Below are 25,861 nucleotides of genomic sequence, written 5' to 3' on the forward strand. Positions count from 1 at the left end.
AATTTTGACCAACTGTAATCCTGTATAAACTATACCAGGATGGAGTGACTTTAGTGTGAGAAGCAAGTAGATCTCAGTAGTACAAGGGGTGGCTTATAGTGAATGCTGTTGGTGCTCTACTCAAACCTCATCTGCAAGCTGCAATGAGTGTTGACTGCTAATGGCTCACAGATGCCCCCTTCTCCAGAACATGCCCTTAGCCCAATGGGGGCTGCCTCATCTAGAAGGTTATACCGTGCAATAGCCAATGACTGACTGATATGGGAGTATAAAAGGCCAGCCCCCTTGCCTCAAGGTGGAACCAACTCCACGGTGCAATGTGTGCTCCAAAGTTCCTCATGGGATCTAAATGAAGCTGTTTTCAGTCGGGAATACATCCTTGCTTGGCTTTTTTCTGCTGCTCCATCTGTTTCCCTCATTCCCTTTCTTCTGAAGGTACTCCCTCCCTCAGTAAATCACTTGCACCAAGTATTCCCCTCTCAGGCTCTGCTTCTAAGGAACCCAGCTTAAGAAAAGATGTAAAGCAAAAACTGATGGAACTAAAAGGAAAAAGATCATAGATATACTAAAACATCTTTTTCAATAACTGATGGAATAAGCAGATGAAAATATAAATAGAAACATGAATACATGGAGGCTAAACAATACACTACTTAATAACCAAGAGATCACTGAAGAAATCAAAGAGGAAATCAAAAAATACCTAGAAATACATGACAATAAAAACACAACAACCCAAAACCTATGGGATGCAGCAAAAGCAGTTCGAAGAGGGAAGTTTATAGCAATACAATCCTACCTCAAGAAACAAGAAACATCTCAAATAAACAGCCTAACCTTACACCTAAAGCAAATAGAGAAAGAAGAACAAAAAAACCCCCAAAGTTAGCAGAAGGAAAGAAATCATAAAGATCAGATCAGAAATAAATGAAAAAGAAATGAAGGAAACAATAGCAAAGATCAATAAAACTAAAAACTGGTCCTTTGAGAAGATAAACAAAATTGATAAACCATTAGCCAGACTCATCAAGAAAAAAAGGGAGAACACTCAGATCAATAGAATTAGATATGAAAAAGGAGAAGTAACAATTGACACTGCAGAAATACAAAGGAACATGAGAGATTACTACAAGCAACTATATGCCAATAAAATGGACAACCTGGAGGAAATGGACAAATTCTTAGAAAAGCACAACCTTCCAAGATTGAACCAGGAAGAAATAGAAAATATAAACAGACAAATCACAAGCACTGAAATTTAGACTGTGATTAAAAATCTTCCAACAAACAAAAGCCCAGGACCAGATGGCTTCACAGGTGAATTCTATCAAACATTTAGAGAAGAGCTAACACCTATCCTTCTCAAGCTCTTCCAAAATATAGCAGAGGTAGGAACACTCCCAAACTTATTCTACGAGGCCACCATCACCCTGATACCAAAACTACACAAAGATGTCACAAAGAAAGAAAACTACAGGCCAGTATCACTGATGAACATAGATGCAAAAATCCTCAACAAAACACTAGCAAACAGAATCCAACAGCACATTAAAAGGATCATACACCATGATCGAGTGGGGTTTATCCCAGGAATCCAAGGATTCTTCAATATACACAAATCAATCAATGTGATACATCGTATTAACAAATTGAAGGATAAAAACCATACGATAATCTCAAGAGATGCAGAAAAAGCTTTGGAAAATTCAACATCCATTTATGATAAAAACCCTCCAGAAAGTAGGCATAGAAGGAACTCACCTCAACATAATAAAGGCCATATATGACAAACCCACAGCCAACATCATTCTCAATGGTGAAAAACTGAAACCATTTCCACTAAGATCAGGAACAAGACAAGGTTGCCCAATCTCACCACTATTATTCTATTATTCAACATAGCTTTGGAAGTTTTAGCCACAGCAATCAGAGAAGAAAAAGAAATAAAAGGAATCCAAATCAGAAAAGAAGAAGTAAAGCTGTCACTGTTTGCAGATGACATGATACTATACAGAGAGAATCCTAAAGACGCTATCAGAAAACTACTAGAGCTAATCAATGAATTTGGTAAAGTAGTAGGATACAAAATTAATGCACAGGAATCTCTTGCATTCCTATACACTAATGATGAAAAATCTGAAAGAGAAATTAAGGAAACACTCCCATTTACCATTGCAATAAAAATAAAATACCTAAGAATAAACCTACCTAGGGAGACAAAAGACCTGTATGCAGAACACTAAAAGACACTGATGAAAGAAATTAAAGATGATACAAACAGATGGAGAGATATACCACGTTCTTGGATTGGAAGAATCAACATTGTGAAAATGACTATACTACCCAAAGCAATCTAGAGTCAATGCGATCCCTATCAAACTACCAATGGCATTTTTCACAGAATTAGAACAAAAAAATTTCACAATTTGTATGGAAACAAAAAGACCCCGAATAGCCAAAGCAATCTTGAGAAAGAAAAATGGAGCTGGAGGAATCAGGCCCCTTGACTTCAGACTATACTACAAAGCTACAGTAATCAAGACAGTATGGTACTGGCACAAAAACAGAAATATAGATCAATGGAACAGGATAGAAAGCCCAGAGATAAACCCACACACATATGGTCACCTTATTTTTGATAAAGGAGGCAAGAATATACAATGGAGAAAAGACAGCCTCTTCAATAAGTGGTGCTGGGAAAACTGGATAGCTACATGTAAAAGAATGAAATTAGAACACTCCCTAACACCATACACAAAAAATAAACTCAAAATGGATTAAAGACCAAAATGTAAGGCCAGACATTATAAAACTCTTAGAGGAAAACATAGGCAGAACACTCTATGACATAAATCACAGCAAGATCCTTTTTGACCCACCTCCTAGAGAAATGAAAATAAAAACAAAAATAAACAAATGGGACCTAATGAAACTTCAAAGCTTTTGCACAGCAAAGGAAACCATAAACAAGACAAAAAGACAACCCTCAGAAAGGGAGGAAATATTTGCAAATGAAGCAACTGACAAAGGATTAATCTCCAAAATTTACAAGCAGCTCATGCAGCTCAATATCAAAAAGACAAACAACCCAATCCAAAAATGGGCAGAAGACCTAAATAGACATTTCTCCAAAGAAGATATACAGATTGCCAACAAACACATGAAAGGATGCTCAACATCACTAATCATTAGAGAACTGCAAATCAAAACTACAATTAGGTATCACCTCACACCAGTCAGAATGGCCATCATCAAAAAACCTACAAACAATAAATGCTGGAGAGGGTGTGGAGAAAAGGAGCCCTCTTGCACTGTTGGTGGGAATGTAAATTGATATAGCCACTATGGAGAACAGTATGGAGGTTCCTTAAAAAACTAAAAGTAGAACTACCATACAACCCAGCAATCCCACTACTGGGCATATACCCTGAGAAAACTATAATTCAAAAAGAGTCATGTACCAGAATGTTCACTGCAGCTTTATTTACAATAGCCAGGACATGGAAGCAACCTAAGTATCCATTGACAGATGAATGGATAAAGAAGATGTGGCACATATATACAATGGCATATTACTCAGTCATAAAAAGAAACGAAATTGAGTTATTTGTAGTGAGGTGGATGGACCTAGAGTCTGTCATACAGAGTGAAGTAAGTCAGAAAGAGAAAAACAAATACTGTATGCTAACACATATATATGGAATCATAAAAAAAAAAAAGGTTCTGAAGAACCTAGTGGCAGGACAGGAATAAAGACGCAGATGTAGAGAATGGACTTGAGGACATGGGGAGGGGGAAGGGTAAGCTGGGATGAAGTGAGAGAGTGGCATGGACATATATACACTACCAAATGTAAAATCGATAGCTAGTGGGAAGCAGCCGCATAGCACAGGGAGATTAGCTCCGTGCTTTATGAGCACCTAGAGGGGTGGGATAGGGAGGGTGGGAGGGAGACACAAGAGGCAGGAGATATGGGGATATATGTATATGTATAGCTGATTCACTCTGTTATAAAGCAGAAACTACATACCACTGTAAAGCAATTATACTCCAATAGCAATGTTAAAAAAAAAAACATGGAAGATTTGAGTATCATGGTTAACATACTGGACTGAATTGACTTTTATGGAACGCCATCCCCCACAACTGCAGAATATATATTCTTCTCAACTGCACATGGAACAATGATCAAAACAGACCACATGCTGGGCCATAATGCAACATTCAAAAATTTCAAAGGCCTGAAATCACAGAGTATGTTTCCTGGTTACAGGGGAAATAAGCTAGAAATGAATAACAGAAAGGTAACTAGAAAACCCCCAAGTGTTTGGTTTTAAGCAATGACCATAGGTCAAAGAAATCACAATGAAAATGAGAAAATATTTTAAAGTGAGCAATAATGCAGTTACTACATATCAATTTTAAAAGTGCTGTTACAATCTATGTTTAGTGCTGTTAGAATCTATGTTTGATGCACTGTAAATTTTCAATCTTAAGTTCCCTAGAAGCAAACAATATTCAGCAGCATGAGACAGAAAAGTTCATATTGCCAGCTAATTACAACTGGTTCAAATTTCATTCACCTCTACCAGATTATTGCTAGCTGGTAAGCCAACATCCTGATGAAATCATTTCCCCATGGGTAAAAGAAAAAAAAAAGCCAAATCAAGAAAACTCAGAGGACCTGGTACCCACGATGAGAATAGCTTTGCTGCTAGAGGGATTTCTCTGGGTTTAACTTTTTTCTGACAACCAAGGCACAAATATATAAGGAACAAGCCTGCAGGCAAACCTCCATACAGAACCCTCCCTGGATACTTCTTTCCAAAGCTCCAGGGAAGTGGCTGCTTAGATTTCTGCCCAGCAGGCCACGATAAATAAATTATTTTATAGTCAATCTCTTGGTATGATCATTTTGGTCATATTAACTAGCTAACCAAAAGAAAAACCTACTTAATAGAATTCAACTTCTATTAATTACACCAAAGTCAGAACACATAAAAAAGTTAGTGCCTACTGCTACAGTAAAATACAAAAAATCAGCTTTTATGTCATCTCTGTAATTAATCAGAGAAAATGAATAATTTTATGGTTTTTCTAATAAAAACAATGACCTCAGTAAAAAGCTATAACCTATAAACCTCCTGGCATTTGTACTTTTAGAACCCCAAGATAACACTGTATTACCAGTTGATGTTGAATATTTTCATGACGTTGCTTAATAAGTTCTTCTGTCCTCTGCAAGAGACCAAATTCAGCTTTAAATTCAGCTATTATCTGATGCTTCTTTTTGAAAACTGTACTCTTGCTTCGAAGTTTACTGACATATCGTTTGAACTGTAAAAGAACATAACATGTAGTTTAATAAGTAGAAAAGTAGTTGCTAAATATATATAACCTCAGTGTATTAGAAAAATTTTCTTTTCTACCATCCTACATGTGGGTCACAAGTACATAATAATAACTTAGTCTTATTAGAAAAGTTGGAAAGACTAACTGTTCAGTTAAAATATTTTGTGTATGTTTTTATTTTTTGGACCCATTAAACACTGTAAATCATTATACAAAAGCTATTTATTTTGGGCTTTACAAATAAGGATTAGGAAAACAGAAACTTCAACACTATAAAAGTAAAAAGGTTAAAAAGAAGAAGGGACTTCCCTGGTGGTTCGGTGGGTAACACTCCATGCTCCCAGTGCAGGGGGCCGGGGTTCAATCTCTGGCCAGGGAACTAGATCCCACATGCATGCTGCAACTAAGATCTGGCGCAGCCAAAATAAATAAATAAATAAATAAATATTAAAAAAGAAGAAGAAGGAAGTAGAAGACCATTTCTGGTTGTGGTCTTATCATGATATCTCTTATGTACTGTACTATTTTGGTGCACTGGATCTACTGGGGTTAAAATAGCCAACCAGAATAGTCAACACTTGTAATAACTATTTATCATTTAAGAAAGGTACTGTGACCATATACCCTAAGAAGCATCTGAAGTTCATCCCAAATGTTAAAAAGCTAAAAATATTCCAAATTAGTGGGAACTCAGAGTTGCTTAATCCAGCTATTTACCTACTAATGATATTAAAGTTATAACTACTCTAATGGAAAGACTCTGTTATTAAATAATACCAACAAGAGTTTGGAAAAACAAGTGAAGTGGATATTTAAAGGAATTCATTTGACAAGTACTATTTATTAACTGTTATGTACTAGGCACTGTGCCAGACGCAGAGAATACAATGCTAAACAAGATGCTTACATGTCCTGCCCTCATCAAGCTTAAGGAATAGTGGGGAAAATAAACATTGAACTGATGTTCACAACCATGGTGAACATTATGAAGCAGTGAAAGGGCCCTGAGAATAAATAACAGGAGTTTAAACTGGGTTGTGATGAAGGTAGGAAATGTGGGGTTGGATTTTAGGGAGGTGGGTTTTGACAAGTTTCTCAAAAATAATTTAAGCCAAGACTGAAGTAGCAGGAATACATTAGAGGAAGGACAAAGGAGCAAGGAAGAGCATTCCAAGTAGAGGAAACAGCAGGTGTAAAGGTCCCAAGGCACTGGCTCATTAAAAGTATTGCTCAATATGAGAAGCAAATGTGAAAATTTTCTGGTATTTCTGAAACAGAAACATAACACATAAAAAAAAATCACTTTCTCTTATGTACCATTAGTACTAAGAATTTTTACTACATAAAATATTTTTTTCTGCTCCAACCTTTTATTAACTACATTATTTTTAAAATGTCCATAGTAAGAATCTGGCTTATTATACTTAAACTCATCACTTCAAAACAGAAGTAAGCCTCCATATTACCTAATATGAGAAAATTCTTTGATAATCTTAGCCTTTTAAATGCCCAATTCTTTACAAGGATAATTGGGGGGGGGTTATAAATAATTTTATAAATAATAAAAGTAACGAATGTATTACTGAAATTTTAGAAAACAGAAAAAATTCACTCAAAGCCACTATCCCAATGCAAGCTCTATTATCATACGGTATTTTACCTCCTAATTTTAAAGGCTAAATCTAAGGTCAGTAATTATAAATTGTAAGGTAGCAAAATAGGAAGGAGAACATTTCTAAAATTTAGGTTTTTTTTTTCTTAAAGACTTGATTGATTCCTGAATATACAAAGTCCTTAAAAATAGTAAGATTAAAAATTCTTCACATAAAAATAACCCTCTAATTCCTAGTTTAGACATCTTTTTGGCCTCTTCCGTTGCGGAGCACAGGCTCCGGACGCGCAGGCTCAGCGGCCATGGCTCACGGGCCCAGCTGCTTCACGGCATGTGGGATCTTCCCGGACCGGGGCACAAACCCATGTGCTCTGCGTCGGCAGGTGGACTCTCAACCACTGCGCCACCAGGGAAGCCCTAGACATCTTTTTTAAACGTGACTTAAACTTTGAAAGAAATGAGGAACACATTGTGTTTTAGAGAAAGGAAGTTCAAAATATTTTTCTATTTATGACTTAGTTTTAATATTAAGGAATCCAGCCCACAAAAAGCAAATTATCAACGGCTGTATTACAGAAACAGTTTAAAAAATTTAGTCATACCAATGTACCTAGAATCTAATTACTTGCAATTTTTCCTTTTAAAGAATAAATGTGTAAGCCTGACATAACCACCGATTCAGAATCCCCAGACTAACTATATGTTCTATTAAAAGTGTCCTGGGCAAAGTGCCCAAAATGAAATCAATCCTGTTCATCTGCTATCCTCTGTATTATCTAGGCCAATCTTCCCCTTCTCTATCTTGCTGTGCTCTGGAACTATTTTTAAAAGCTAAAAGCTATAAATGTTTTTGGTGAAAGAACAAACCTACCGATTACTCAATGTGCTCTATGCTGATTGGTTATTATTTGGCATTCACTGGACAAACTACCTAGGGGAAAGGGAGTCAGGGTCAGATTAATGACAGTTCCATAAAATTAAGCAATAGGTGGCCATCAAAGCACTCTAAGGGTTCCATTACCTTAGACTGAATTAGAGGAATTAGAGGGGAAAAAATGCATTATCCATGATTTTCTTCCATTGGAAGTTTTTTCTAACTATCATTTGGATTTTAGGTTATTTTTGAACTTTCAGATTATTGAAAAAAAAACCATGATAAAAATATTGAAGCTAAATCTTGAGACACATTCTTAATAATTTCTATAGGCCATACTTCCAAAAATGGTCAGAAGGAAATTTTTTTTTTACCTTTAACTTAGTTTTATTTTTTTAATTTTTATTGGGTTTTGATACCTTCTGCCAAACTGCCCTTCAAAGGCTATTTATAGTACTGTTTATAATTGTCAATTTAATAAGCAGAATAGTATCTTATATTTTGTTTGCATTTCTTTATTAGGGAACTTCACTTTTTGCCATGGTAATTGTGCATTTGTGTGGATTTTTTAAAATGATATGCCTGTCTTTGGCTCATTTTTTAATTGGAGCCTTTCTTGTGGATCTGTAATAGTGATTTTCAAACTTTTGGGCCTTAGGAACCCTTTATTAATGATCTCAAAGGGATTTTGTTTATGTACATTGCTGGCATGATAAATCTGAGGAAAAAGAATAGAATACTCATTAGTAAACCAAATCCTACAACACGTAAAAAGGATCATACACCATGATCAAGTTGGATTCATTCCAGGGATGCAAGGATGGTTCAACATATGCAAATCAATCAATGTGATAACACCACATCAACAAAAGAAAAGACAAAAACCACATGCTCATCTAAATAGATGTAGAAAAAGCATCTGAAAAAATTCAATATCCATTCATGATAAAAAATTCTCACCAAAGTGGGTATAGAAGGGGACATATCTAATAAACCCATTTATGACAAACCCACACCCAGAAGCTGAAAGACTTCCCACTAAATTCTGGAACAAGTATGCTCACTCTCACCACTTTTATTCAACACAGTATTGGAAGTCTTAGCCACAGCAATCAGACAAGAAAAAGAAATAAAAGGTATCCAAATTGGAAGGGAGGAGGTAAAATTGTCATTATATGTAGGTGACATGATACTCTACATAGAAAACCCTAAAGACTTCACACAAAAATTATTAGAACTCATCAGTGAATTCAGCAAGGTAGCAGAATACAAGATTAATATACAGAAATCTGTTGTATTTCTTTACACTAACAATGAAATATCAGAAAGAGAAAGTAAAAAAAAAAAATTCTGTTTAAAATCATGTCAAGGGAATTCCCTGGCAGTCCAGTAGTTAGGACTCCATGCTTTCACTGCCAAGGGGCCAGGTTCAATCCCAGGTCAGGGAACTAAGATCCTACAAGCCATGTGGTACGGCCAAATAAATAAAATAAAATAAATAAGAAAATAAAATTAAATCACATCCAAAAAAAAACACAAAAACCTAGGAATAAACCTAACCAAGGAGGTGAAAGACCTATATGCTGAGAACTATAAAACATTGAAAAAGGAAACTGAAGATGATTCCAAAAATCAGAAAGGTATCCCAAGCTCTTGGATTGCAAGAATCAATATTGTTAAAATGGCCATACTACCCAAAGCAATCTACGGATTCAATGCGATCCCTATTAAATTACCCATGACATTTTTCACAGAACTAGAACAAATAATCCTAAAATTTATGTGGAACTACAAAGGATCCAGAATTGCCAAAGCAATCCTAAGGAAAAAGAACTAAACTGGAGGCATAACCCTCCCAGACTACAGACAATATTACAAAGCTACAGTAATCAAAACAGCATGGTATTGGCACAAAAAAAGACATATGGGGCTTCCCTGGTGGCGCAGTGGTTGAGAGTCCACCTGCCGATGCAGGGGACGCGGGTTCATGCCCCGGCCAGGGAGGATCCCACATGCCGCGGAGCGGCTGGGCCCGTGAGCCATGGCCACTGAGCCTGCACTTCCGGAGCCTGTGCTCCGCAATGGGAGAGGCCACAACAGTGAGAGGCCCGCGTAATGCAAAAAAAAAAAAAAAAAAAAAAAAGACATATGGATCAGTAGAACAGAATAGAGAGTCCAGAAATAAATTCACACACCTATGGTCAATTAATCTTTAACAAAGGAGGCAAGAATATACAATGGAGAAGGGACAATCTCTTCAGAAAGTGGTGTTGGGAAAGCTGGAGAGCTGTATTACCCCAGCCCTCACACCATACACAAAAATAAACTCAAACTGGCTTAAAGACTTAAATATAAGACATGACACCGTAAAACTTCTAGAAGAGAACATAGGCAAAACATTCGCTGACGTAAACTGTAGCAATGTTTTCTTAGTTCAGTTTCCCAAGGCAAAAGAAGTAAAAGAAACAAATGGGACCTAATCAAACTTATAAGCTTTTGCACAGCAAAAGAAACCATAAACAAAATGAAAAGACAACCTATGGAATGGGAGAAAATATCTGCAAATGATGCAGCTGACAAGGGCTTAATTTCTAAAATATACAAACAGCTCATACAGCTCAATATTAAAAAACACAAAAATCCAATCACAAAATGGGCAGAAGACCTAAATAGACATTTCTCTAAGGAAGACATACAGATGGCCAACAGGCACATGAAAAGATGCTCAATATCGCTAATTATTAGAGAAATGCAAATCAAAACTACAATGAGGTATCACCTCACACCAGTTAGAATGGCCATCATCAAAAAGTCTACAAATAATAAATGCTGGAGAGGGTGTGGAGAAAAGGGAACCCTCCTACACTGTTGGTGGGAATGTAAATTGGTGCAGCCACTATGGAGAACAGTATGGAGGTTCCATAAAAAACTAAAAATAGAGTTACCATATGATCCAGCAATCCCACTCCTGGGTATATATCCAGAGGAAACTCTGATTCAAAAAGACACATGGGGCTTCCCTGGTGGCTCAGTGGTTGAGGGTCCGCCTGCCAGTGCAGGGGACACAGGTTCAAGCCCTGGTCCGGGAGGATCCCGCATGCCACGGGGCAGCTAGGCCCGTGTGCCACAACTACTGAGCCTGTGCTCTAGAGCCCACAAGCCACAACTGCTGAGCCCGCGCACCTAGAGCCCGTGCTCCGCAACAGGAGAGGCCACCGCAGTGAGAGGCCCACACACCGCAACGAAGAGTAGCTCCCCCGCTCACTGCAGCTAGAGGGGGCCCACACACAGCAATGAAGACCCAATGCAGCCAAAAATAAATAAATAAAATTTAACAAAAAGCCACATGCACCCCACTGTTCATAGCAGCAGTATTTACAATAGCCAAGACATGGACGCAACCTAAGCGTCCATCAACAGATTAATGGATAAAGAAGATGTGGTATATATACATGATGGAATATAACTCAGCCATAGAATGAAATACTATGAATACCAAAGAATGAAATACTACCATTTGCAGCAACATGGATGGACCTAGAGATTATCATACTAAGTGAAGTAAGTCAGACAGAGAAAGACAAATATCATATGATATCACTTACATGTGGAATCTAAAATATGATACAAATGAACTCATTTATAAGACAGAAACAGACTCGTAGACACAGAAAACAAACTTATGATTACTGAAGGGGAAGGGGGCATGGTAAATTAGGACTATGGAATTAACAGGTACACACCACTATATATAAAATAGATAATATGGATTTACTGTATAGCACAGGGAAATGTATTTAATGTCTTGTAATAACCTATAATGGAAAAGAATCTGAAAAATATATACATAACTGAATCACTTTGCTGTACAACTGAAACCAACACTGAGACTAACAACTATACTTCAGTTTAAAAAAAGAATAGAATATTCAATCATTGGACCCCTTACTTCATAATGCATAAAAATCAATTCCAACTGGATTACAGACTTATATGTGAAAGACAGAATGAAAACTCTAGAATATAGGAAAATATTACTATGATTATTGAGATAGTAAAGGATTTATTAAATAAAACACAAAAAAAGCACAAACTGAAAACAGATGTTGATAAACTTGACTTTGCTAAAATTGAGAACTTTTGTTCATCAAAATATATATTAAGATATTAAGAATATAAGTCACAAGTTGGGAGAATATATTTACAACACATTAATCCAATAAAGAATTTGTATCCAAAAATACATAAATTAAACCTACAAATCAATGAGAGAAAGGCAAATAATCCAACAGAAAAATGGATAAAATACTTGAATAGTCACTTCATAGAAAAGAAAATCCAAAATGGCCAATAAGCATATTAAAAGACGTTTGACCTCATCTGTAATCAAATTAGTAATGCAAATTAAAGCCACAATAAGATAACATTGTAATACCCACCCAGTTAGCAAAATTAAAAAGTCCCTCAATACTAAGTGTTGTTGAAGACGTGGAGGAAATAGCACACCTATACACCACTGACAGTGAGGGATACATAATTTAGGACAATAGATTGGAAGACAACTTGGCATACCTACTAAAGTTGACCTGTGTTCACCCCATGCCCCATCAACTCCACTCCCACAAACAGCAGGGTTTCTCACACTTAGCTATGGTGATGGACCAGTTTTTTAAAATTTCTAACCATTTGTGGACTGGATACTTTTATAAAATAACAAAAATGTCTATACAATATCAAATTACTATAAACGTTTCTAAATGCTTCCTCTTAATTTATATGGTTGTGGCTTAGTAACTTAACAGTTTGTAGACTAGAACTGGTCTTCAGACCACACTTTGAGAAGCACTGTCCCAGGGGTTCATCCTGAATGGGGTATGCTCCAGTATACTCATGTGGCACAAATATTATGGGTGTGCCAAGATGTGCAAGATATTATAAAGAACTCCAAAGCCAGTAATCCTCAGCTATAAGCAGCCTTATCCTTTTACCTCAGTATGCTAAACAATAACCATTTTCTTTAAGTGTCATATTGTGAAAAAAGGTAAGAAACGGAACACTACCCTGGAAAAACCCTTGCTCATAGTCACTGGGAGACATACATAAGAATATTGATACCGTTTTACTTTTTTTTCCCATAAATTTATTTATTTTATTTATTTATTTTTGGCTGCGTTGGGTCTTCGTTGCTGCGCACGGGGTTTCTCTAGTTGCAGCAAGCGGGGGCTACTCTTCCTCGCAATGCATGGGCTTCTCATTGCTGTGGCTTCTCTTGTTGCAGAGCACGGGCTCTAGGCGCGCGGGCTTCAGTGGTTGTGGTGCGTGGGCTCAGTAGTTGGGGCTTGCGGGCTCTAGAGTGCAGGCTCAGTAGTTGTGGTGCATGGGCTTAGCTGCTCCACGGCATGTGGGATCTTCTAGGACCAGGGCTCGAACCCGTGTCCCCTGCATTGGCAGGCAGATTCTTAACCACTGTGCCACCAGGGAAGCCCCCCGTTTTACTTTTTAAACTACATATTTGTATTAATCTAAACAATTATGATTAAAAGAACAATCCACCCCAAAAAAGCCCATCACCAACAAAAACCTAACAGCTGATAGATTTTATTTTGAATAGACTTAGGGTATTAAAAATTAAATTTACTCATAATTCTGTGTAATAATAACTTATCTGAGCAAAAATTCACAAATTTATAAATTAATCATTAAAGGTCCTAGGAGCAGTACAATAGGGTCACAGAAGCAGTTCAGAGAGTTGTTGAGACCAACGGGCTGTGTTGTCAGAGAAACATGATTTCAAATCCTGACCCCACCACTTAAAGTGACCTTGGGGAGGTTTCTAAATAAGATCTATAAAACGTACTAAAGTTCTATAAAAATTGAATAATGGATAATGATTAATAATATCTGTCATTTTGTTTGAACACAGTTAAAAAGTACCTAGAAAATGAGATAATTTACTGTTCCTTCTAAATACTAAGAAACAAGGAAATGTCAAGTAATTAGAACAAACAGAAGAGTAAAGGTCTAGGTGTGACACAATGCTCTTTAGAACTAAAACAGAACAATCACTACTGCAAGGAACTACAAATCTACATACTCTGAGTACAACTATGTAAAATGTTTGTATGTATGTCTATGAACCAAGATTGGGAGAGAATGAAGAAATAAAAATAGCTGTTGTGTTGGGCAGGTAGGGTTATGAGTGAATTCTTTGAGATTTATTTTTTAAATATTTAAGTTAAAAAAATATTTTAAAGGAACTCTGGCATAGGAGATAAGCAATAAATCCTTGGAATATTAAGGAAAAAGTTTTCAATAGTGCACTATAGCAGGCCAATCAAGCAAATTTGTCATGAAAGTGAACTATAAAGATTGCCATTGTGCAGGAAGGCCCATTATAGCAGTTATTACTAATCATTTGGTCCAATACACATTTGTAATCTAAATTTGTCATTTATGAAAGAGCAGCCATCATTTTAGATGCCGAGATCAGTAAGATTAATGTTTTAATTACTTCTGACTTCAGAACCAATTTTACAGACTCAGCTCCTCTGTGATCAAAATGGTATTTGACAGATCTTCTTTCTCCTTTACCCATTTAATATGTTTTAGAACCTTTAATAGTAATGATCTAGGCAAGCTTTTTAAAAGGACAAGGCAGCTTATTTCCCTAAGTATGTAACCATTTACAAATGCTTTTCAAGCTTATCTGGAACTCAAAAGTATTACTGGATTCCAGACATCATTCTGGATATTTATGTGGAAACAAGAATCTCTGCTCCTGTTGCAAATTTCCAACTCAATATCTGGTGTGAAACTATTTTCACAGTAATTAGCTGTGAAGACTTTATACAATAAGTACTTTATATTGTCCAGAACCACAAAGAACCATTTTTTAAAAATACTATTCCCCCTTTTACAGGGAAGAAACCTATAGAGAAATTAATACAACTCATCAAAGTTCAGAAAGTTAGAAAAACTGGAATAGAATGAATACTTCTGTCCTCAAATCCTGTTAGTCCACTATTCATGCTATTTTCCACTTATTAACTAAATCACATCTTTGTCAGGTATTTCATCAAATGATTTTTAAGCACAGAAAACTACAGAAATAGGCCCAAGAGAGTTAGGTATGAAATGGATAACACCAACTGTTCAAGAGTAGAACGAATATGCCCAAATGGCCATAATTTTTTTTGCCCATTTGTCAGTGTTCCTATTTTGTCTGAATTCAGACTTGCAGAAAACCTGAAAAGGCCATCTTTTAAGTCATGCTTCATGTCATAAATCATTTGGACTCCCTGAAGTCTCGTCTCAGAGTTGCTATTTGTTTTAAGGCATGAAAAAATGTTTTAAAGCAACTTTTGTTTTCTGCTAAAATGTTAGTCTTTTCAAATCACCCATCATAACAAGTGCAATATATATAGACATACAAATACTACTCAAACCTTTTTCCAACATGTCAGTACTATGTTTTCAACTTTAAATGAGAAAATCTCACCAAGCCAAGCATAAACAATGCAATTACCCACATATGGTAGTGGTTGGTTAACTGCTGATTCTCTTGAGAGAGTCTATAATAAGCAATATGATATATGCTAGTAGAAATCTGTCTTAATAGAAACTTGTGGTACAGGAACATCCATCTGGGAAACACAGGTAATCATACCATCCAAGGTCTCCCTGCTTCTGTTATAAATCAAATCACCACCACACAGCTGTTACTATATCTCTAATGGGGATTTCAACTGCTGTCCAAGCAGTTAACTCTCAAAAAAAATTTCTATGAAAAGTTTTCACGTTTTGGGTTAACATTGTGGGATTACCTAAACTGCATATATAACACCCTACTTCTATTACAGTGAATTGGGCCAAATTTATTTGATTCTGTTTTGTTCCATCTCCTGGGAAATTTTAGGGGCCTTAGGTCCTGCTATGAACTCTAAAGAGTGTAATGTGATTTGAAAGGCTCTAAAAATATCACAGGTTTGCCTGGGCTCACTTAGAAGGGTGGATGATTCAATTACAAGTGTCAAAATTTGATTCCTAATTTTTCAGAATCTGACAGCTGCAGCTAATCTTGCCAGGATCCCTTATCTTCATTGCGCTTCTCTTTGAAGTATTTAAAGAAGATTTCATAATCTTTGCAATTTAGCTCTAGGATTTCTGTCAGTAGCTGTAGAATGAATTGGTTGGCTCTTTCTTAAGCTGCTTATTCATATTATTTGATCAAGCACATTGTAAAAGTAGCCATTAACTGCAAAACAGCTGAACTTCTTGTAAGGTTTGGGAAGAAAACGTAACGAACTTTAAACCCATACACCATAAACCAGGAGTGACCTTTCAATGCATGAAATGACAATGGAACCTTAACCAAAGGTTCATTTGTTGCTATAAAAAATTTCAGATTCAAAAGGCACGCATTCATTTCAATCACAGTTCTGAGAAGGGTACTAGCATGACATCATTGGGGCTAATTTTTTGTTTTGCTTTTCAAATAATTAATGCAGAGATTCAGAGGTACCAAGGTGATGAAAACGGTAAAGACCAGTAGCTATTTAGCACTACTACAAGAAGTAGAGCTTCTATTCTTTGCTCTTCCATAAGTGAGACAAAATCATTAGGCTCAGATTGTTGCCTATGAATGGGTAAAAATCATATTTACCATGTGCTGTGTTTTGTCACACAGAGGGTTTTCTTCCCTTTTTTCCCCCAGATTTATTGAGATAGAATTAACATACAATAAACTGCAGGTATTTAAAGTACAAATTGTTGCTGTTGTTCCATGCTATGATAGCTTCATATTTTGGGACAGAATTTTAATATTAAGTGACCTTAGTTTTCCATAATTTGAAGTGTTATAAAAATGTTTACATAGAAATATCTTGCTTTATGCAGGATTCAGTGTGAGAGGAGATAGAAAAACAGTGTTATAGCATAGTATAATAGTTAATGTTCATAATTATGACTCTGAGTTGTCAATAAAAGGTTGCTGTGATCAGTATGATTTTAAGATAACAGAAAGAGCTGAAGTAGCATGTCTCCCACGAATCATACCATGTTACTATTTTCCCAGCTCACACCCCATAACCCTGAAATGTATTCCCATACCACTCTGTTAATGTGTGTTCTAACATACAGCTCACTTAAGATCACTTGTTAAATTTCTGACTCCCCTAAGAAACCATTAAGCTCTGTGATGGCAGGACCATATCTCTTTCTCACCACCATTTACTTAATAGTTGGCATGTAAAAGACACTTGGTAAATGTGTAGAAAACCTGAATAGAACTGTATAATCTAATCTAGATACATAATTTTTCATTAGAAAATTGATAACATTTAAAATGTCTTGGTACTTCAGTTGATAAGGAAAAATTATTTATATGTAAGTCTTCCTCCTAACCATAATTGTTTATTTTATTGTATAAAGTTATTTTTAAATACCTAATCAGAAACATAAATTTGCCATGTAACACAGTAGCCCCCACTTATCATAGCATGGAACAACAGAAACAACTTGTACTTTAAATATATGCAGTTTATTGTATGTTAATTATATCTCAATAAGGCTGTTTGGAAAAAACAGGGAAGAAAACCCTCTGTGTGACAAAACACAGCGTATACAAAGCTAAGAGACAAATGACAGACTAGAAGAAAACAATTACCCAGATTAATCCAGAATAGGTAAAAATATGAGAAACAGATAAGGAAAAACATTCAATTAGTACAAAAATGTGAGCGTACTTTGTGCCACTGAACTGTACAGTTAAATATGGTTAAAATAGTATGTTTTATATTATGTGACTTGTACCACAAAAAAAATTTAAAAAAAGAAAATACATTCAATCCATTAGAAAAAAATGAAGAAAGACAATAAAAGGGCAAACGACAGAAGAAATACAAGTGACCAAACATGTATGTGGACAGATGTTCAATCTTAATCAAGAAAAACGAAAATTAAAATGAAATACTGTCAGAATGATAAAAAAAATAAAGGACTGAGGATCAAGTGCTGTTTTAAATAACAGAGGAAACAGATGCGCTTGTACGCCCTTGGATGGAATAAAGAAATTGTACATACATTCTATAGAACACAATGTAGCAATTAAAAATTTTAAAGTACATGATAATAATTATTATTATAACTGTAGGTAGCATTTATGAAGTGCTTCCTATAAGCCAGCCACTGTTGTATACTGCTAAGTTGTATTAACTCATTTAGCCCTCACAACCACCATATGAGGTGAGTACTGTTATTATCTCCCCTTTATAGATAAGAAAACTGAGGCACAGAGCAGTTAGGTAACTGCTGTAATTAACTGTTAGGTTGAACATCTAATAGGTGGCAGAGGTGAGATCTGCACATAGGTGTTCTGGCTTCAGAGCTGATCCTCTTAACCTCTAGAGAATAGCCTCTTCATTTACTGACATGGAAAAATCTCTAAGACGTGTTATTAAAAGCAAGTTGCACAATACACACGGTATAATACCATTCATATTTTTTAAAACTCACAAAACGGTATTATCTGTATCTGTATCTATCTCCAGAGAAAGGACTGAAAGGGTTTACAAAACTGGTGACAGCGGTTTCTCTTTGGAAAAGGGTCTAAGGGACTGGGAATGGGGATAGGAGGTAATCAATAGGGACTTTTGTTTTATGTGTATTGTTTGCTTTTCAGACCATGAAAATGTATTCAGATATTACTTGTATAATCTGATTTTTAAAATATTATTCTATTTTATTTTATTATTATTATTTTTTATACCCTGGAATAAATCCTACTTGATCATGGTATGTGATTCTTTTAATGTATTGTTGAATTCAGTTTGATTTGGGGATGGAAAAAGGTATTCCATGCAAATGGAAACAAAAAGTAAGCTGAGGTAGTAATATTAATATCAGACGCAATAGATTTTAAAACAAAGACTACAGCAAGAGATGAAGAAGGACATTACATAATAGTAAAGGGATCAATCCAACAAGGAGATATAACAATCATAGATGCATTCAAGATAGGAGCACCTAAATACACAAAGCTAATATTAACAAACATAAAGGGAGAAACTGACAGTAACACAATAACAGTAGGGGACTTTAATACCCACCTACATCAATAGACAGTTCATCTAGACAGAAAATCAATAAGGAAACACTGGCCTTAATGACACATTAGACCAGATGAATTTAATAGATCCAGAAAGAACATTCCATCCAAAAACAATAATAATACTAATCCATCTGTATCAGGGGTCCCCAAGACCATCCCCAGGTTCAATGATTTGCTAGGAGAACTCACAGGACTCAGCATAAAGTCATATTCTTGGCTATGTTTTATTACAGTGAAAAGGTACAAAGCAAAACCAGCAAAAGGAAAAGGCACATGGGGTGAAGTCAGAAGGAAACCAGGGGCAAGCTTCCAAGAGTCTTCTCCCTTAATTCCTCCAACAGCGAGTTGTAACAATACGTGTGAAAGGCTGCCAACCAGGGAAGCTCATTAGAGACTCAGCGCCCAGGGTTTTTACTAGGGGCTGGTCACGTAGGCATACTCTGCCTAGCCCATACCAAAATTCCAGACTCCAAGAAGGAAAGCAGGTGTTCAACATAAACCACACTCTGTACATACAGTTTAGGCACGTGAGCCATTCTTATCAAGGAATGGTGGGAATTCTAAAATCCAAGCTCCCAGATGCCAGCCAAGGGCCAATCCTGCAAGCAAGTTTTTCTAAGAATAGCAGTTTCAGGCTTGCTATGTTAACTCTTTTCTGCACACCATCCTTTCCATAATCCTTGTGATATTAAAATGCAGTTCTATTATGTCTTTCTTTAGTGTTTTGTTCTCAGCTAATTCATAATTAATTCTTTCTGTGAATGTTTCCAGACTTTTCATTTGTTTTAGTCACCTTCATCTAGACTCTGGCTTGACTATGTCTTTCTTAAAACATGAAGCCAAAAATGTAAAATAATATTCCAGGCATAATTTCACGTAAATGGGATATTATATTTTTATTAATAGAGTATAATTAAAAAAAAAATTTTTTTTTTTTGGCCAAGCCACGCAGCTTATGGGATTTTAGTTCCCCGACCAGGGATTGAACCCTGGGCCCCGGCAGTGAGAGCGTCAAGTCCTAACCACTGGAGTGCCATGGAATTCCCAACATTTTGTTTTTTAAAGCTGCATTATTATTGGATGATTTCTGAGCAGCAGATAAAACTCAGATTCTATGACATTATTATTTATAATCCCATTAATGACACTTTGTTTGCTTAAGCACAATGTTTTTAACTACCAAGATGATTTTGAATCACAATTCTATCATCTCAGATTGACTATTCCTTCTAGCTTCCTGTCATGTCATGTGAAAATTATTAAGGGTTCTGGAGCCAGACTACTGCAATTCACATCATGGTACCACTAATTACTAGCAATGTGACCTTGGATAAGTTAGCATAAGTCCTCTGTGTGCCGTAGTTTCCTTATTTGTAAAAACTAGTAATAATAATCATATCTATCTCATATACCTCAATGAAATAAATGAGATAATGTACATAATAAACCTATTATGCTATCTGGCACGTTGTAATTACATAATAAACATTACTTATTATAATTAATCTAAGTTATTGATAAGAATAATAAATAGGTCAGGATCAAAGTTCCATAGCATTTTGGGGTGATTCCTCTCAGCAATGAAGGCAGTCAAAATTCTTTGAGAATATCAATTCCATGAGACTTATACTTTATTATGTATTTAAATCCAATATAGAAAACTTCATGATATAAAGGAGAGTTAGATATTATTATAAATTTTCAGTTATGTCAGAAACTGTAGTCTCTAAACTTAACCTTTTTATCACCTAGCAAACACTTGTTTGAAGAGAAAGAAATCAAGATAGACTAGACTGGCAAGAAAATCTCCATCACTAAGAAGATAATTTCAACTGTTTGAGAAATTCCTACCTATGTCAGAAGTCTGGCAGAATAAGATTTTGCTGTGCTTATTCCTGTATACTGACTACAAGGCAATACAATGAAAATACAGTGTTAAAGTGATAACGAAAGTATAAGAAAAGCAAGAAGTATTTTTAGACTCTTCATCTTTTTTAATAAGAAAAATCAAGGGAACACAAATGAAAACATCTAGTAAGAACAAATGCCCGTAGCACTTGTCATCTGCAATCAGAAGAGCTAAAATTCTTAGACGAAATATAACATCTGGAATATTGACTTTAATGGCAGTAGGAAGCATCAAAATGTACTTCAAAATGCACACCTCTAAAGAGAAAACGACAAAGGAATATAAATTACTATATGTATAGTATTTGTTACATTTATCCTTACACAGTCACATTCCTAAATTTTTCCAAGAAAAGATTAATCAAACATCTACATATGGATAATCAAGGAATGAAGTTTCTAGCAAGTTTCTAGCAGGCTTTTGTTTCCAGTTAATGACTGTCTACAATGTGGTCCTATTTAGAGTCAAATATGAATCTTAAAATTAACTCATTCTAATAGTGTCTTGAAGAATAGCTCAGCATTCACTTAGGAGCACAGCTGCTGAGGCATTCAGATTTGGATTCAAATCCTTGCTGTGCAACTCACTGTGTGACTTCAGGCAAGTTACTTAAATTTCTCTAAGCCTATTTCCTCAATAATAAAATGGAGATAATATTTACCTCATAGGCTTTTTGAGAGGATGAATTAGCATATGTTGTATGTGTGTTTTATTGTAGTTAAATATACTTAATGTAAAACTTACCATTTTAACTATTTTTAAGTGTACAGTTCTGTGGCATTAAATGCATTCACAGCACCAGCAACTTGTGCAACCAGCACCAAGGATATGTTTTTGTTTTTATTTTATTTTATTTATTTTATTTTTATTTCTTTTGCAGTACGCGGGCCTCTCACTGTTGTGGCCTCTCCTGCTGCGGAGCACAGGCTCCAGACGCACAGGCCCCGGACACGCAGGCTCAGCCGCCATGGCTCACGGGCCTAGCCGCTCCGCGGCATGTGGGATCTTCTCGGCCCGGGGCACGAACCCGGGTCCCCTGCATCGGCAGGTGGACTCTCAACCACTGCGCCACCAAGGAAGCCCTGTTTTTGTTTTTATTTTTATTTTTTAGGTAAGAAGCAGATTTACTTAGAAACACACTCCAGAGTGTGGGTCATCTCAGAAGGTGAGAAAGGCCAAGGATATGGGTTTTTAAAAAAATAAATTTATTTATCGTATTTATTTATTTTTGGCTGCGTTGGGTCTTCGTTGCTGTGTGTGGGCTTTCTCTAGTTGTGGTGAGCGGGGGCTACTCTTTGTTGCGGTGTGCGGGCTTCTCATTGCGGTGGCTTCTCTTGTTGCAGAGCATGGGCACTAGGCGTGTGGGCTCAGTAGTTGTGGCTAACAGGCTCTAGAGCGCAGCCTCAGTAGTTGCAGCGCACGGGCTTAGGTGCTCCACGGCATGTGGGATCTTCCTGGACCAGGGCTCGAACCTGTGTCCCCTGCATTGGCAGGCAGATTCTTAACCACTGCGCCACCAGGGAAGCCCCAAGGATGTGTTTTTAAAGTGCTCAAGATTGAGCACACAGGTATTGCTTGGTGAACAGCAGCTAAAATGACTCAGTGCTATCTCATCACATCTTGAATCTGTGCAATTTATTTTATCTCTATTTCATATTTATTTCTACTGAATTGCTCCCAATCTGGAAAATACTAATATCAATTTTTAAGCTGTAAACTGTATTACTTACTTTCAAATTCTTCATCCAGGTAAATAAATACATAAAAATATTAAGAGCTAATACTTATTGAGCACTTAGTATGTGCCTGGTGCTATTCTAAGCACTTAACAGGTATTAACTCATTTAATCCACACAATAATAATTCTAGGCGGTATATACTAATAACTGTCACATTTTACATGTGAATACAAAGAGGTTAAGGAACCTGGCCAAAGTCACCCAGCTAATTGGCTGACAAAGCCAGGATCTGCACTCAAATCAAGTTCTAGAGACCACGCTCTTAGTTATTCCACTATCCTGCTTCTCCCACATGCAGTAACATGGGGCCCACAGGAATGATTACTTTCAGATGCCAGATGTTATATGTTGACTTAACCTCTGAATTTCTCAGAAGCTTGGACATCCATTATTTCATGTGTTCTTCCTAACGACAATGAAGAGCAACTTCTCCCATTTTACAGATGGAGAAGTCATTTTCCTTAAGGTCAATAGGAACATGTGAGAGAGACCTGGATCCTGCTTGGCCACTTATTAGTTGTGTAAATCTTTACTTTTCCTGAGTTTCAACTAATTGTAAAATGGAAATAACAATAATATCTCTTATAAGAAGAAGAGAATATATGTTTGCCAATCATCTAGCAGAGAGCCTTATCTAAAAATTGCTCAATAAAGGTTTACCCCTCCCTTTCCTCATTCTCCTATTTGTGACTCCGGGCATAATATTCTTTTCAAACACCGTGCTACCATTTCTTGATACCCTCTCACCAACTGCATTAACAGATTGGTGGTAAAGAACATGATTTTTTGGTAATTACCATGTGATACCAAATGAAACCTTAGTGAAGTCCAGCTGTATTATATAATTTTAAGTATAACAAACTTTCTCCCTTTTGTCCATATGGTCTACCACTTTATCAGAGTAGAAAACAAAATTGGTCTACCAAGATTTGTTCTTTATAAAATTGGGCTTAATGTTCCCCAATACCTTCTGTTCTTTTAGGTGACCGCCAAATGATTTACTTGATTTGTTCTAGTTTCTGACCAAACATTGTTTAAAAATTAAGTTGACCTCATCATATCCAAAGTTATCTTTTTCCCCTTTAAAAAAATGTGTCTTTTTCTGTCATCAGATACTTTTCCTATTCACCATAATTTGTCAAAGATAAAAGCTAATAGCTTGGCACTAGGTTCTTTTCCGTCACATTTGCAGAGAGAGGATATCTAATACTGAATTATAAGCACTATTCATGCCAAATATGGCCATAGCAATTGGTATTTCTGGTCAAATGGGCAACATTTTCCTAAGAAAAAATTAAAATGCTAGGAGATAGCATGTTCTCTTACAAAACGAAACTGCTGCATAATTAATATTTTTTTCCTGGATAGCAAGGATATCACAAAGCACACTCTGTTGGCTTCCAAGTATCATTTAAAATACTCCCATGTCTTAAAGCAATCTGGAAGTGGATGTTAAAAGCCAAAGGAATTTTTTTTTGTACTGCAGGTTCTTATTAGTTATCTATTTTATACATATTCGTGTATATATGTCAATCCCAATCTCCCAATTCATCCCACCACCACCACCCACCACGCCCTCCCCCGCCACTTTCCCCCCTTGGTGTCCATACGTTTGTTCTCTACATCTGTGTCTCAATTTCTGCCCTGCAAACCGGTTCATCTGTACCATTTTTCTAAGTTCCACATATATGCGTTAATATACAATATTTGTTTTTCTCCTTCTGACTTACTTCACTCTGTATGACAGTCTCTAGATCCATCCAGGTCTCTACTAATGACCCAATTTCGTTCCTTTCTATGAAAGCCAAAGGAATTTTTCAATCAACTGTTGACTTCTGAATTCTACTACCTTCCCAATAAGCTAGAAGGCATACTGGGAGGCTACAATCAGAAGCACCAGAGAAAAGTGGTGCTGTGGAAACAATTCATTTGTGTTTGGCATAGTTAAGGTTCATTGCCAATTTGTAACGGTATGAATTCAATAACTTTCCAAAGCCAAAAATGAAGTTTGGACCTAAGCAGCTTTTCAAAGTAGCTTTTGCTGAGGGCTAGTACTTAATATAAAATAAAAAAGCTGTTAGAGGTGGTAAAGTGAGGCAATGTTTAAGAATTAAAATATGACCTATTGGGCTTCCCTGGTGGCGCAATGGTTGAGAGTCCACCTGCCGATGCAGGGGACGCGGGTTCGTGCCCCGGTCCGGGAGGATCCCACGTGCCGCGGAGCGGCTGGGCCCGTGGGCCATGGCCGCTGGGCCTGTGCGTCCAGAGCCTGTGCTCCGCAACGGGAGAGGCCGCAGCAGTGAGAAGCCCATGTACCGCAAAATAAATAAATAAAAAAAAAATAATAAAAAAAATAAAAAAAATAAAATAAAATAAAATAAAATAAAATATGACCTAGCACTTGATTTGCTAAAAAAAAAAAAAAAAAGCACTGAGTTAAAGGCAAGATATTTTGCTTCAGTCATTCACTCTTTCTTGAGCTAAGAAAGAGCGAAAGAGCCCCTTTATGAAAAGGAGATGGGGATTATATTTTGTCTATAAATGACAATATTACTCGTCCTACTAATCTCATGAGTCTGACAGAAGGATAAGTGAAATAAGAGCTGTTAAAGCATTGTTCAAAATGTAAAGTAGATAGCAATGTAAGACATAATTATATTTTTAAAATTTGTAAGCATTTACAACAAAGTCATTTTATGGTGCCAGCCCCACTGGCCAACTACACATTACTGACAAAGTAACTTAGTGATACTTTCTCAGCCCTTTATGGAATTATATTTATCAAAAAATATGAATATTTGTCTTATCTGTCAGTTTCTACTCATTTGGTTTCACCTTTATAACTTAATACTTATAATAAATAAACCCAATATAAATCCACCTAATTAAAAAGTGAAAATTTGGAACATTATCTCATAAAAATCACTAAAATCTCCATCATTATATGTCAAGAATATCTCAATATTACTGCAAAGAGCTTTCAGTTTTAAATAAATAGGCTTCATAAAATAAATTAACTTCTCATTATTGACAGTCAAAATAAAAAGTAAAAAAAATTAATGGTTTCAAACAAAAACAACACTCATATCCTTGTCCCATTAGACACCTCAACTTACTTCATCTCCCTTCAAAACTTCGGTGCCATCAAATTCACGGGTCTGATTTGTCTTCGCTGACACTTCTCTCTCTAGGTTGGCTAACTTCTCCTTTGCCTCCTGAAGTTCCTCAGCTTTGGCTTCTTTTTTACGAGAAATGATGGATGCCTAAT

At 36.2% G+C, this 25,861-nt stretch overlaps 1 protein-coding gene across 1 annotated transcript in view; it reads right to left on the reverse strand.

The window, feature by feature from the left end:
• Positions 1–25,861, reverse strand: part of IFT81 (intraflagellar transport 81) — an 81,272-nt gene that overhangs the window by 29,806 nt on the left and 25,605 nt on the right. The window contains exons 10-11 of the mRNA XM_082853347.1: positions 25,710–25,856; positions 5,188–5,337 (exon numbers count right to left, since the gene is read on the reverse strand). Of these exons, the coding sequence (XP_082709473.1) occupies positions 5,188–5,337; positions 25,710–25,856 (297 nt within the window). The remainder of the gene's footprint in view (positions 1–5,187; positions 5,338–25,709; positions 25,857–25,861) is intronic.

Source organism: Leucopleurus acutus (genome assembly GCF_964270905.1).
Source record: "Leucopleurus acutus genome assembly, chromosome: 13".
NCBI classification, from domain to species: Eukaryota; Metazoa; Chordata; class Mammalia; order Artiodactyla; family Delphinidae; genus Leucopleurus; species Leucopleurus acutus.